Source organism: Somniosus microcephalus, chromosome 32 (assembly GCF_052327205.1).
Source record: "Somniosus microcephalus isolate GS21.2 chromosome 32, FLI_Smic_1.0, whole genome shotgun sequence".
NCBI classification, from domain to species: Eukaryota; Metazoa; Chordata; class Chondrichthyes; order Squaliformes; family Somniosidae; genus Somniosus; species Somniosus microcephalus.
Window position 1 is genome coordinate 19140286 of NC_141018.1, and position 14140 is coordinate 19154425.

General features: G+C 51.0%; 1 protein-coding gene across 1 annotated transcript in view; it reads left to right on the forward strand.

Moving 5' to 3' along the window:
• The window catches only part of alpk3a (alpha-kinase 3a), an 87407-nt gene that overhangs the window by 15159 nt on the left and 58108 nt on the right, over positions 1-14140 (forward strand). Inside the window, exons 3-4 of the mRNA XM_085972198.1 lie at positions 729-850; positions 9965-10082. Of these exons, the coding sequence (XP_085828324.1) occupies positions 729-850; positions 9965-10082 (240 nt within the window). The remainder of the gene's footprint in view (positions 1-728; positions 851-9964; positions 10083-14140) is intronic.

Sequence of the window (14140 nt, forward strand, 5' to 3'; positions counted from 1 at the left end):
AGGTGTTAGCTCAATTGAAATGAATGTGGTAATGCCTCTCAAAATAGCAGACAGGAATGTCACACCAATGCGTGGGCCATTTTATTACCGCCAACTGTAATTTCTAGTTGATATTGGTTGAGCTTTGTTTATGATTGGATTACAGTTTGTAGGGCACTCTGAGGTATCCATTACTCTATACAGACGCCACCTTAACCCATCAATAAGATTACAGCCTGTAGCTCACTTCCATGTATCCATTATTCTGTACAGAATCGCCCAGTTAACCTTGATTAAATTGCAGCCTGTCATTATTCTCACCCATTCCATTTTTTTTTCTAATGTGAAAACTGCTTGCACCCCTCAATTAGATTGAAACTTACTTCCGGGTAACCCTCATTCGCTATCTGCGTCCGTCCATTCTCGAACCCGTCAGTGGTGGGAAGTGTAGAATTTTTGTGACGCATTTTTACTGACATTAGAAGCATGTTTATGGCTAAATTTAAAACTCACCTTAGCACGCGTTGATTATGTAGGCCGATTTAAAATCAGGGGTGGCTAAATGACCAGTTTTAGTTTGTGAAGAATTCTCCATTGGATTTCACTGCGCACACAGGGTTAAAATTGGTTACCGCTCGCTGTTTCTGCAGGCTGCATAAAATAGGCATCGTAAGATCGGACCTGGTGGAATTTGTACCCTGATATTTGTAAAGAATATCTTGAGCACTATTGATTATCTTTTTTTTTAGGCAAACATTTTGCACCATCATCGCTCAGATAACCGAAGAGACCCAGCCAGGTTTCGAAACCACACTTAAATCCCACGCAGTATGTGAAGATAGCGATGTCAAGTTTACCTGCATCGTGACAGGTAATTATATGGGAACTCAAGTTATGCTCGTATGTTGGGGGATGTGGTGAAACTGTTGGAACGGTTTCATATGCCAAGGTGGCTTTATTGCTGGTATATACATCTTACTTATTGTGACCGAAACATTATTCATGTGGCTTGTAAGCTAAAGTGTTGGACTCCCAACAAGGAGCCACAGGCTTGAGAGCAAGGCCCAACAAGACAAGCCAAACTTGAATCTTCAGAGGACACCAGCGTGGAGTATTCGATAAGGAGGCCCTAGCTTGAACCCTAGTATTGAGAGTTTAACTCAAAGGCTAGAATCTTGCACCGCTAACGAGCAGACCAAGCTCGAATCCTAGTCTTCACGATTTAGGAGGTAGACCGGTAGAGCATTTGGCTTTAACAAGGAGACTTGTGCTTAAAACACAGTCTTGAGAACTTCAGGGAACTGCCAAGCAGGGTGCCTGAACTCGAATCTCAATCTTGAGCTTTACTCAAGAGTTCAATTTGGCTTTGGCTCTCCTACATTTCATGGACACGAAACTGTAAATACCCCAAATTGCAACTAATTTAGGATTTATTGAATATTCCCAGGATATGGCAATAGCCTAGAACATAGACAGGAAGGATTGGCGCAAAAGAGGCCCTGGGAATATATTGATACATGTGTTTATGATGGGCCTGCACAAACTTATCAGAAGTTCACCATCATTATACATTCCTCATTGTAAGGTATATGTGTGTGACTGGGGATGAGGTGGGAGCTCATTTGTGGCCAGGGACTCAATGGAAGTTCTTGATGGTGAGAAGGTTGAAGCAAGGTTACTTCAAATCATACTCGCTGTCTTTCTTATTGTAGCCATTACTGAAAGGTGATGAACTACTGTATAGAGACTTGGATCAGTAGCTGGTTAGAAAAAGTCCTCCACATCTGTGACCTGGGCTCCTATCCAAGCCCAGACTGATAGGGTGACAGTCTCCTCTCTCTACTACCGTGAGGGTCCTCAGTGAAATCAGTTTGGGCGGGGGGTGGAGGGTGGGGGGAGGGGGGTGGAGGGGGGGGTGGGGGGAGGGGGGTGGAGGTGGAGGTGGTGGGGGAGGGTGGGGGTGGGGGGGGTGGTGGGGGGAGGGGGGGGGGTGGGGAGGGGGGGGAGGGGGGGTGGGGGGAGAGGGGAGGGGGGTGGTGGGGGAGGGGGGGTGGGGAGGGGGGGGAGGGGGGGGAGAGGGGAGGGGGGGTGGGGAGGGGGGGGGGTGGGAGGGGGGGGTGGGGGAGAGGGGAGGGGGGGGAGGGGGGAGAGAGGGAGGGGGGGTGGGGAGGGGGAGGGGGGGTGGGGAGGGGGAGGGGGGTGGGGGGGGAGGGAGGGGGGGGAGGGGAGGTGGGGAGGGGGGGGTGGGGGGAGAGGGGGGGTGGGGTGGGGGGGGAGAGGGGGGGTGGGGGGGAGAGGGAGGGGGGGGGGAGGGGGGGTGGGGAGGGGGAGGGGGGTGGGGGGGAGAGGGGGGGGGGGGGGTGGGTGGGGGGGGAGAGGGGGGGGGGGGTGGGGGGGGAGAGGGGTGGGGGGGGGAGAGGGGGGGGTGGGGGGGGAGGGAGAGGGGGGGGGGTGGGGGGGGAGGGAGAGGGGGGGGGTAGGGGGGGGTGGGGGGGGAGGGAGAGGGGGGGGTGGGGGGGGAGGGAGAGGGGGGGGGGTAGGGGGGGGTGGGGGGGGAGGGAGAGGGGGGGGGTGGGGGGGGAGGGAGAGGGGGGGGGAGAGGGGGGGTGGGGGGGGGAGGGAGAGGGGGGGGGTGGGGGGGGAGGGAGAGGGGGGGGGTAGGGGGGTGGGGGGGGAGAGGGGGGGTGGGGGGAGGGAGAGGGGGGGGGGTGGGGGGGTGGGGGGGGGGGAGAGGGGGGGTGGGGGGAGGAGAGGGGGGGGGTAGGGGGGGTGGGGGGGGTAGGGGGGGTGGGGGGAGGGAGAGGGGGGGGTGGGGAGGGAGGGGGGGGGGGGGAGGGGGGGGGAGGGAGGGGGGGGGGTGGGGGGGGAGGAGAGGGGGGGTGGGGGGGGGAGGGAGAGGGGGGGGGTGGGGGGGAGGGAGAGGGGGGAGGGAGAGGGGGGGGGTAGGGGGGGTGGGGGGGGTAGGGGGGGTGGGGGGGGAGAGGGGGGGTGGGGGAGGGGGGGGGTGGGGGGGGGTGGTGGGGGGGGGTGGGGGGGGAGGGAGAGGGGGGGGGTGGGGGAGGGAGAGGGGGGGGGGTGGGGGGAGGGGGGGAGGGAGAGGGGGGGAGGGAGAGGGGGGGTGGGGGGTGGAGGGAGAGGGGGGGAGGGAGAGGGGGGGTGGGGGGAGGGGGGGGAGGGAGAGGGGGGTGGGGGGGAGGGGGATGGGGGGAGGGGGAGGGGGATGGGGGGAGGGAGAGGGGGGGTGGGGGGGGAGGGAGAGGGGGGGTGGGGGGGAGGGGGATGGGGGGGAGGGAGAGGGGGGGTGGGGGGGAGGGGGATGGGGGGGAGGGAGAGGGGGGGTGGGGGGGGAGGGGGGGTGGGGGGGGAGAGGGGAGGGGGAGGGGGGGTGGGGGGGGAGGGGGGGTGGGGGGGGAGAGGGGAGGGGGGGTGGGGGGGGAGAGGGGAGGGGGGTGGGGGGGGAGGGGGGAGGGGGAGGGGGGGGTGGGGGGGGAGAGGGGAGGGGGGGGTGGGGGGGGAGAGGGGAGGGGGGGTGGGGGGGGAGAGGGGAGGGGGGGTGGGGGGGGAGAGGGGAGGGGGAGGGGGGGTGGGGGGGGAGAGGGTGGGGGGGGAGAGGGGAGGGGGAGGGGGGGTGGGGGGGGAGAGGGTGGGGGGGGAGAGGGGAGGGGGGGTGGGGGGGGAGGGAGAGGGAGGGGAGGGGAGGGGGGGTGGGGGGGGAGGGAGAGGGGGGGGGAGAGGGGAGGGGGAGGGGGGGGTGGGGGGGGTGAGGGGAGGGGAGGAGGGTGGGGGGGGGAGAGGGGAGGGGGAGGAGGGGGAGGGAGAGGGTGGGGGGGAGAGGGGGGGGAGGGAGAGGAGGGGGGGGAGGAGGGAGAGGAGGGGGGAGAGGGGGGGGGGAGGAGGGAGAGGAGGGGGGGGGAGGGAGAGGGGGGGAGAGGGAGAGGAGGGGGGGGGAGGGAGGGGGGGGGAGAGGGAGAGGAGGGGGGAGAGGGAGAGGGGGGGGGTGGGGGAGAGGGGGGGTGGGGGTGGGGGGGGGGAGAGGGAGAGGGAGAGGGGGGGTGGGGGGAGGGGTGGGGGGAGAGAGGGGGGGGTGGGGGTGGGGGGGAGTGGGAGAGGGGGGGTGGGGAGAGAGAGGGGGGGGTGGGGGGGGGGAGGGGGGGGTGGGGTGGGGTTGGGGAGAGGGGGGGTGTGGGGTGGGGGGGGGGGTAGTTGGAGGGGGGGGGTAGGGGGGGGGGGTGGGGTGAGGAAATATCGGGGGAGCGTTAATCAGCTGACACTGCTATATACTGACCTGGGATTGCTTGGTGCTAAAAGCTGACTTCCTTGGTGGAAAATTATTCCAGATCCCAGCGCAGAAATTCCTCCCGTTGATGAGAGGAACGAGTCACCAACATATAAGAACATAAGAACATAAGAAATAGGAGCAGGAGTAGGCCAATCGGCCCCTCGAGCCTGCTCCACCATTCAATAAGATCATGGCTGATCTGATCCTAACCTCAAATCTTCTATCACTCTGCATCCACCCGAACCCATGTGATCTCCCGGGAGAGGCGAAAAACCAGATAAAGACCCAATGGCCAATTTGGGAGAAAAAAATCTGGGAAATTCCTCTCCGACCCATCTAGGCGATCGAAATTCTTCAGGAGATCACTCTGTCCCTATATTTTCTACAGTACTTACCTTCTGTAAAGGCGATCTCCACCCCAGCCAGGAACAGGAATAAAACCATCTCCTGAAATCTAACAGAATTAGAACACAGTAGGAGCAGAACAAGGCTACACGGCCCCTGGGCCCGCTCCACTACCCACAGGGCCATGACCATTCCGAACCCAGACTCATGTCCAATTTCCTGCCCGCTCCCCGTAACCCTTAATTCCCTTTACTTCTAGGAAACTATCTATTTCTGTTTTAAATTTATTTAATGATGTAGTTTCCACAGCTTTCTGGGGCAGCAAATTCCACAAACCTACCACCCTCTGAGTGAAGAAGTTTCTCCTCATCTCAGTTGAGTGAAGGAAGTAGAGTAGGGGCGGGACGGGGGGGCTTGTTCTGAATTTATTACTCTTCGTGTGTCCATGTCCAATTGCTGTCGTGGTTTACTGCTTTCTGTCACATGATGCATGTTTGTGTTGTATTGGATAAGTTAAAGCTATTTGAACCATCTAACATGCTTGGCTCTTGTTGAAGCAGATCAGATCATGTGAGAGATATTTAATTACAGACTATCCCTTGGGCAGCTGACCTGCTTCCAGTTGTAAGCTACGGCTTTGCCTTCACTGTTGGGGAGGTAGAAGCCCTGATTTTAACTCGGGGCGAGCGCAGGACCGCGTGGGGCGAGAGTCAAGATGGCTGACGGGAGGTCGCCGCCATTTTAACTCCCGGCCCTCATTTTAAATACGCCAGGCCTGACTCCTGCCTGAACCCGGGAGTGGGGCAAGAGCCGCAGGAGGCCGCAGCCTGTTTTGCGGTCTCGTCAGGTGCGGGGGGGGGCGGGGGGGTGGGGGAGAGAGGGAGGCGGTAAAAATCGGGGCTAAAAATTCAGAAGAAAGTTTTTGAGACACAAACTCCATCAATCCCATATAATATATTCACCTGCGATGCATTTTGTTCTTTCCTGTGAAATGCTCCCATTGAAATTGGGTTGTTTCTATTCAGGAGGGGAAGGGGGAGGGGGGCGGTCCACTCCAGTTTGAAATTTGGAATAAAATAAATCAGTTAATTTCCTGATTAACCATACTGCAGAGCTGCTGTCACTGTTTATCTCCACGTCAGTGGCTGTACAAGTGCAGAATACACGGGCTAGGATCTGCTCTGATCTAGTTGTATGAGGCTTCCTGAAAATAACAGCAAGAAGAAAGATCTTTCATTTATATAGTGCCTTTCACTACCCTAAGACATCTCAAAGCACTCCGTAGCCAATGAAGCACGTTTGGCAGTGTAGTCGCTACAACAGTGTAAGGAAATGGCAGCCAATTTGCGCACAACAAGTTCCCACAAACAGCCATGATAAACGACTGGATTATCTGTTTTAGTGAAGTTGAAGAAGAAGAGGAAGGTCTTGCATTTATGTTGTTTGAGAAACAGAGGTTAGACGAAAAAGAAAGACTTGCACTTATATCACGCCTTTCACCCTCTCGGGACATCCCAAAGCGCTTCACAGTCAATGAAGTATTTTTGAAGTGTAGTCACTATGTTGTATTGTAGGAATGTTGGCTGGGACACTCGGGAGAACTCTTCGAAATAGCGCCATGGGATCTTTTACATCCACCTGAGCGGGGAGACAGGGACCTCGGTTTAACGTCTCATCCGAACGGCGGCACCTCCGACAGTGCCGCCTGGATTATGCGCGGCAGTTTCTGGTGTGCACTTCCAACCCTCTGACTCTGAGGCAGGAGTGCTACCACTGAGCCAAGGCTGACACCATTGAACCATAGGTTCATTGCCTAGGCTGATAATTCAATGGGTTCGTTCAGTGATGAATCTCAGTTCGCTACCTTGCATAGTATGATGGGATCTCTTAAGGAGATGCTTGACAAAACAACCATTTATATTCCAGCAATTTAATAATGATTTGCTGCGCGGTTTGTTTCTGGAGTGACGATGTCCCAAACACGGGCATTATTCTGGGGATGGGCGTGTTTCTTAATGCAGAATATGACTTGGTCTGGAATCGACACAAAAGTGGACAGTGGCTGTTAATCCCAGAAGTGTAGGAGCAATAATTGAGACCGATAAATCATCAAGAGCAAAAACACAGCCCTGATAAACAGCTGGACATGTTTTGAGACTCTGATGTCCCCAGACTCAGTTTACAGCTTTGCACAATGGTAAAAATTATATTGCACATCGATTCGATTTTATTTTCGTAACACACCATATGACTTGCATGCACAGGGAAGAACATGCAGAGACATGAGATACGATCACATGAATGTTTCCCATGCTGAAGGCCTCTGGTGCTGGTCTCCTGTTGCCATCCTCAGACTTATGTCAGGACCCCTGGTTGCAGAACCTTTCAGCAATGTGCATGTCAATGAAAAGGAACACGTCAGTGCAATAAAGCACCCCCCTGTGAAGGTGAATGTAGTACACGGAAGGAAGATGAAAATTCACTCCTGACTGGCTTTGCACAATTCTTTGCGGAACACCTCTGTTCAGTCTGTAAGGGTGACCCCGAGCTTCCGGTCGCCTGTCATTTTAATTCACCGCCCCATTCCCACTCAGACCTCACTGTACTCGGGCTCTTGCATTGTTCCACGGAAGCCCAGCATAAACTCGAGGAACAGCACCTCATCTTCCGATTAGGCACTTTACAGCTTTCTGGACTCAATATCGAGTTCAACAATTTCAGATCATAACCTCGGCCCCTATTACAGGAAAAGTTCTGATATCCGGGACCGGCGTGTTGCCGATCTATCAAAAGTGCCGGACATGCAAAGTCAACGTTGAAGCATACGGAGATGAAAATCTCCGTATTTGACAACAAACACTGTTGCTCAGCTAGTAAACACTCGGCCCGTACCTTGAAGCATCTCTGAAGCTGTTGCGAAGCTCCAAAGACGCTTTCCAGAGCCTGCCTGTTAACAGAATGCTAGGAGAAGAAAAAAAAACTAACTAAAACGGCTGCTGATTTCTGCCGTTAGAGCAAAGTTTCCGGCCATACAACCTCCGGATAAACCAAAGTTTCCTGTACATTTTTACTTATTTTTTTATCCACACCTTTGTTTTGGCCCGCCCCCCCCCCCTTTTTTTCTCTCCCACATGGCAGCTGTCTCCCATTCTGCCAGCGCATTTCACACCTAATCTAGAGCCGTCTTTTGTCTCCACTAGTCCTATCACCATCTCGTCTCGTTTTGAATACCTCTTAATGTCTCTTCACTTCTCTTTTGTTCTCTCCCAGCCTGGCCTCTTAATCTATTTCATTTCCTGTGCTTTTCCAGTCTTGACAAAGGGTTTGACCCGAAACGTTGACTCTATTTTCTTTCCACGGATGTTGCCTGGCCTGCTGAGTTTTTCCAGCATTTTCTGTTGTTATTTTGCACAATTCTTGTTTGACTCCGTGTCACCGTACCCGTGTCAGCTCTTTGAAAGAGCTATCCAATTAGTCCTACTCCCCTGCTCTTTCCCCAGAGCCCTACAATGGCTGTACAGACACAGAACACTCGGGGCAATATTCATGTCGCTGCTCCCGGTTTTTGCTTAAAAACAGGACACTAATGGCACCAAAATCATAAGCGGCATTGAAGTGCCAACCTACCGCTAGTTGCCCGCCCTTTCCGATTTTCGGGCATGTAGTGATCAATAACGTCATTCTGTGGTGGACACTAGGTGGAGCAGTAGAGCTGTATATAGCTGTATGTATAAAACTACACTACCCAGCTATACATACATTAAGACTACATTACCCATGAGGCTAGGCTACCCACAAGGCAACAGTCAAGATGGCAGCCTGCACACAGGAGCACGCATGCAGCATCTCCACAGATACTGTACCTAGAGAACGTGTACTGAATAAATGACTAGCTAGAAGCTAGCTGTGTTCATAATAAGAATGTCTATTTATTAATGAAAATAACAGGGCAGGCCTCAACTTAGGTGTCCAGAGCTCCTGCCCGAAACCGGCAAAGGTCAAATAAATAAATAAATGCAAATTGGGGTCAGGTGACGTAGTTATGACTCCTGACCCCATTTTCATCTCTGCCTGAATTACTGCCCTACCCACCAAACATGGACGGTAGAGGTCAGGAGGTGGCCATTTTTGAGTGTCCCTTAAAAAGATCCTGATTCACAGTTAGGGAAAGCAAGAAGACATTAATAAACCTGCAGAATGGGCATATGATTGGCAAATGAATTTCAACATAGAGAAGCGTGAGGTAAGAAAAATAAGGAGGTCACGTATTAGTTGGATAATAAGAATCTAAATGGGGTAGAGGAGCAAAGGAATCTGGGAGTACAAATACACAAATCACTGAAAGCAGCGACTCGGATTAACAAGGCCATAAAAATAGCAAACCAAGCACTAGGGTTTATTTCTAGTGGGATTGAATTGAAAAGTAGGGAAGTTATGCTAAACTTGTATCGAACCTTGGTTAGACCACACTTGGAGAACTGCGTACAGTTCTGGTCCCCAGATTATAAAAAGGATACAGAGGCACTGGAGAGGGTGCAGAGAAGATTTACAAGGATGATACCAGAACTGGGTGGTTATACCTATCAGGAAAGGATGAACAGGCTGGGTCTCTTTTCTCTTGAAAAGAGAAGGCTGAGGGGTGACCTAATAGAGGTCTATAAAATTATGAAAGGTTTTGATAGAGTGGATACAGAGAGAATGTTTCCACTTGTGGGGAAGAGCAAAACTAGAGGCCATCAATATAAGATAGTCACCAAGAAATCCAATAGGGAATTCAGAAGAAACTTCTTTACCCAGAGAGTGGTGAGAATGTGGAACTTGCTACCACAGGGAGTGGTTGAAGCGAATAGTATAGAAGCATTAAAGGGGAGGCTGGACAAGCATATGAGGGAGAAGGGAATAGAGGGTTATGCTGATAGATTTAGATGAGGAAAGACGGGAGGAGGCTCGAGTGGAGCATAAACGCCGGCATGGACTGGATGGGCCGAATGGCCTGTTTCTGTGCCGTATATCCTATGTAATTCTATTTAAGTAATCTGGCCATTGTCCAATTGCTGTTTGTGGGAGCTTGCTGTGCACAAATTGGCTGCTGCGTTTCCTACATTACAACAATGATACACTTTAAAAGGAGTTCTTTGGCTGTAAAGCACCGGGACTTCCTGAGGTTGTGAAAATTGCTATAAAAATGCAAATTAATTCTTTCTTTCTAATACTGACATACAATGGATGAACAAGCATCGGTCCGGAATATTTTTGTGCATGTTTTTTTTTACCATGTTGTAACCCAGGTTGAGCCACAATATCCCTGTGAATGTGTGTGTGTGAGAGACAGTGTCTGACTTGGATGTATTCCATTGCTAGGCCACCCTGCGCCAGAGATCACATGGTACAAAGACGACAAGGAGATGGACCGATACTGCGGCCTTCCCAAATATCAAATATTCCGCTACGGAAAGAAGCACTCACTTCAGCTGTACAAGTAAGTGGGGTAGGGCGGCATTCCCTAAAATGGAAAAGGAGGTGAGGAGATTATATAGGATTACATACGAATTAGGAACAGGACTCAGATTCAGATTCAGATTCAGATTAGATTTATTTGCCATATGTAACAAGTACAATGGAATGCTTGTTCCCCGTTGGGACGCGTCAGCTATACATACAGCGCCGCGTTCAGAGTCAATACAATGGCTTCCCGTGGCAGTGGGAGCACGATGTCCCTCAGCCGCTCCGTCCTCCTCTTCACCGCGGTCTCCTCCTCACTGTTGCCGGCTCCACGTGTGGTGGCCTGCTTCTCCAGCTCTGGCTACCATGCCCGGCTCCCCTCCTCCCATCCGGACTGCGAGTTACCCGAAATGGAGCTGCCGGCCGACGTGCTGCAGCTTGTCGTGAGTCTGCTGCTGCTGCTCGTTGCGCTGCGCTCCTCCGCCCGACTCGCCGAACACATCGTCGGGATGTGAATGCTCCAATGCGGCCTCCTCGTCGCCGGCTCCACGCTCCACGGCCCGGGGCCTACTTCTCTCTCTTCACGGGTCGGCCTCTGGCGTCGAGCCTGCTCCGCCATTCAATAAGATCATGGCTGATCCGATTAATCCACATTCCTGCCTAACCCCGATAATCTTTCACCCCCTTGCTTATCAAGAATCTATCTACCTCTGCCTTAAAAATATTCAAAGACTCAGTTTCCACTGCCCTCTGAGGAAGAGAGTTCCAAAGACTCCCGACCCTCTGAGAAAAAAATTCTCCTCATCTCATAAGAACATAAGAAGTAGGAGTAGGCCAATCGGCCCCTCGAGCCTGCTCCGCCATTCAATAAGATCATGGCTGATCTGATCCTAACCGCCAATCTACTATCACAGAACCATCTCCTGAATCTAACAGAATTAGACACACGAAATAGGAGCAGGATCAGGCTACACGGCCCCTGGGCCCGCTCCGCTACCCACAGGGCCATGACCAATCCGAACCTAGACTCATGTCCAAATTCCTGCCCACTCCCCATAACCCTTTATTCCCTTTACTTCTAGGAAACTGTCTATTTCTGTTTTAAATTTATGTAATGATGTAGCTTCTACAGCTTTTTGGGGCAGCATATTCCATGGACCTACCACCCTCTGAGTGAAGTAGTTCCTCCTCATCTCAGTTTTGAAAGAGCAGCCCCTTATTCTAAGACTATGCCCCCTAGTTCTAGTTTCACCCATCATCGGGAACATCCTCCCCGCATCCACCCGATCCAACCCCTTCACAATCTTATATGTTTCAATAAGATCGCCTCTCATTCTTCTGAACTCCAATGAGTAGAGTCCCAATCTACTCAACATCTCCTCATATGTCCATCCCCTCATCCCCGGGATTAACCGAGTGAACCTTCTTTGTACTGACTCGAGAGCAAGTATGTCCTTTCTTAAGTATGGACACCAAAACTGTATGCAGTATTCCAGGTGTGGTCTCACCAATACCTTGTACAACTGAAGCAATACCTCCCTATTTTTATATTCTATCCCCCTAGCAATGAAAGCCAACATTCCATTGACCTTCTTAATCACTTGCTGCACCTGCATACTAACCTTTTGAGTTTCGTGCACCAGGACCCCCAGATCCCTTTGTACTTCAGTACTTTCCAGTTTCTTGCCATTAAGATAATAACTTGCTCTACGATTTTTCCTGCCAAAGTGCATAACCTCACACTTTCCAGTATTGTATTCCATCTGCCAAATCTCTGCCCACTTACTTAGCCTGTCTATGTCCCCTTGCAGGTTTTTTATGTCCTCCTCACTCACTACTTTCCCTCCCATCTTAGTATCATCTGCAAACTTTGATATGTTACACTCGGTCCCCTCCTCTAAATCGTTAATATAGATTGTAAAGAGTTGGGGACCCAGCACTGACCCCTGCGGAACGCCACTAGTTACTGATTGCCAGTCTGAGAATGAACCATTTATCCCAACTCTCTGCCTTCTGTTAGATAGCCAATCCTCTATCCATGCCAGAATATTACCCCCAATCCCGTGATTTTTTATCTTAAGCAATAATCTTTTGTGTGGCACCTTGTCAAATGCCTTTTGGAAGTCTAAATACACTACGTCCACTGGTTCCCCTTTATCCACCCTATATGTTACTTCCTCAAAGAACTCCAGCAAATTTGTCAAACATGACTTCCCCTTCATAAAACCATGCTGACTTTGTCCTATTAAATTATGATTATCCAAATGTCCTGTTACTGTCTCCTTAATAATGGACTCCAAAATTTTACCTACCACAGATGTTAGGCTAATCGGTCTATAGTTTCCAGCCTTCTGTCTACTGCCCTTTTTAAATAAGGGTGTTACATTAGCAGTTTTCCAGTCTGCCAGGACCTTTGCTGAGTCCAGGGAGTTTTGGAAAATTATTACCAATGCATCCACAATCCCTACCGCCACTTCCCTCAAGACCCTAGGATGTAAGCCATCAGGTCCAGGTGATTTATCCGCCTTGAGTCCCATTATTTTACCGAGTACCACTTCCTTAGTGATTTTGATCGTGTTTAGCTCCTCCCCCCCCCCCCCCCCCCCCCCCATAGCCCCCTGTTTGTCCAGTGTTGGGATATTCTTAGTGTCCTCTACTGTAAAGACTGATACAAAATATTCATTCAGTGTTTTTGCCATCTCCATATTTCCCACCATTAATTTCCTGGTCTCATCCTCTAAGGGACCAACATTTACTTTAGCCACCCTTTTTCTTTTTATATAACTATAAAAACTCTTACTATCTGTTTTTATATTTTTGGCTAATTTACTTTCATAATCTATCTTCCCTTTCTTAATCAATCTTTTTGTTATTTTTTGCTGTCTTTTAAAGTTTTCCCAATCCTCTATCCTCCCACTAGATTTGGCTACCTTGTATGCCCTTGTTTTTAGTCGAATACTATCCTTAATTTCTTTACTTGGCCACGGATGGCTGTCTTTTACACCCTTTTCTCAGTGGAATATATATTTTTTGGAAGTTGTAAAATAACTCCTTAAATGTACACCACTGATCATGTATCGTCTTACCCTTTAATCTATTTTCCCAATCCACGCTATTCAATTCCGCTCTCATACCTTCATAGTCTCCTTTATTCAAGCTTAGCACGCTTGTTTGAGATCCAACCTTCTCACCCTCTAATTGAATATGGAATTCAACCATGTTATGGTCACTCATTCCAAGGGGATCCTTTACTAGGACATTTTTAATTAATCTTGTCTCATTACACAGGACCAGATCTAAGGTTGCTTGCCCCCTGGTCGGTTCAGTTGCATACTGCTCAAGAAACCCATCCCTAATACACTCAATGAACTCATCCTCAAGGCAGCCCTGCCCAATTTGATTTGTCCAATTAATATGATAGTTAAAATCCCCCATAATTATAGATGTTCTCTTATTACAAGCCTCAACTATTTCCAGATTGATACTCCGTCCAACAGAATTGCAACTGTTCGGAGGCCTATAGACTACGCCCACTAGTGTTTTTTTCCCCTTATTATTCCTTACCTCCACCCAAACTGTTTCATTATCCTGATCTTTTGACCCAATATCATTTCTCTGTATTACAGTGATTCCTTCCTTTATTAACATAGCCACCCCACCTCCCCTTCCTTCCTGCCTGTCCTTCCTGATCGTTAAATAACCTGGTACATTTAATTCCCAGGCATTGTCACCCTGCAGCCATGTTTCTGTAATGGCCACAAGATCATACCCATATGTAGTTATTTGTGCCATTAACTCGTCTATTTTGTTACGAATGCTACGTGCTTTCAGATAGAGAACTTTCAAATATGTTTTGTGACACTTAGTTCCTGCTTTTGCCCTTTTTATTACTTTACCTTTTACTCCATACCTTCTGCCCCTTCCTGACACGCTCTGGTTTTTAATTTCCCCACTGCTACCTAAGTCTATGACCTTCTCTGTTGTCATTTTTATTATTTGCTCTCTAGGAACCTCCCCCCCCACTAGTTAGTTTAAAGCCCTCTCTACAGCCCTAGTTATATGATCCGCCAGGACTCTAGTCCCAGCACTGGGCAA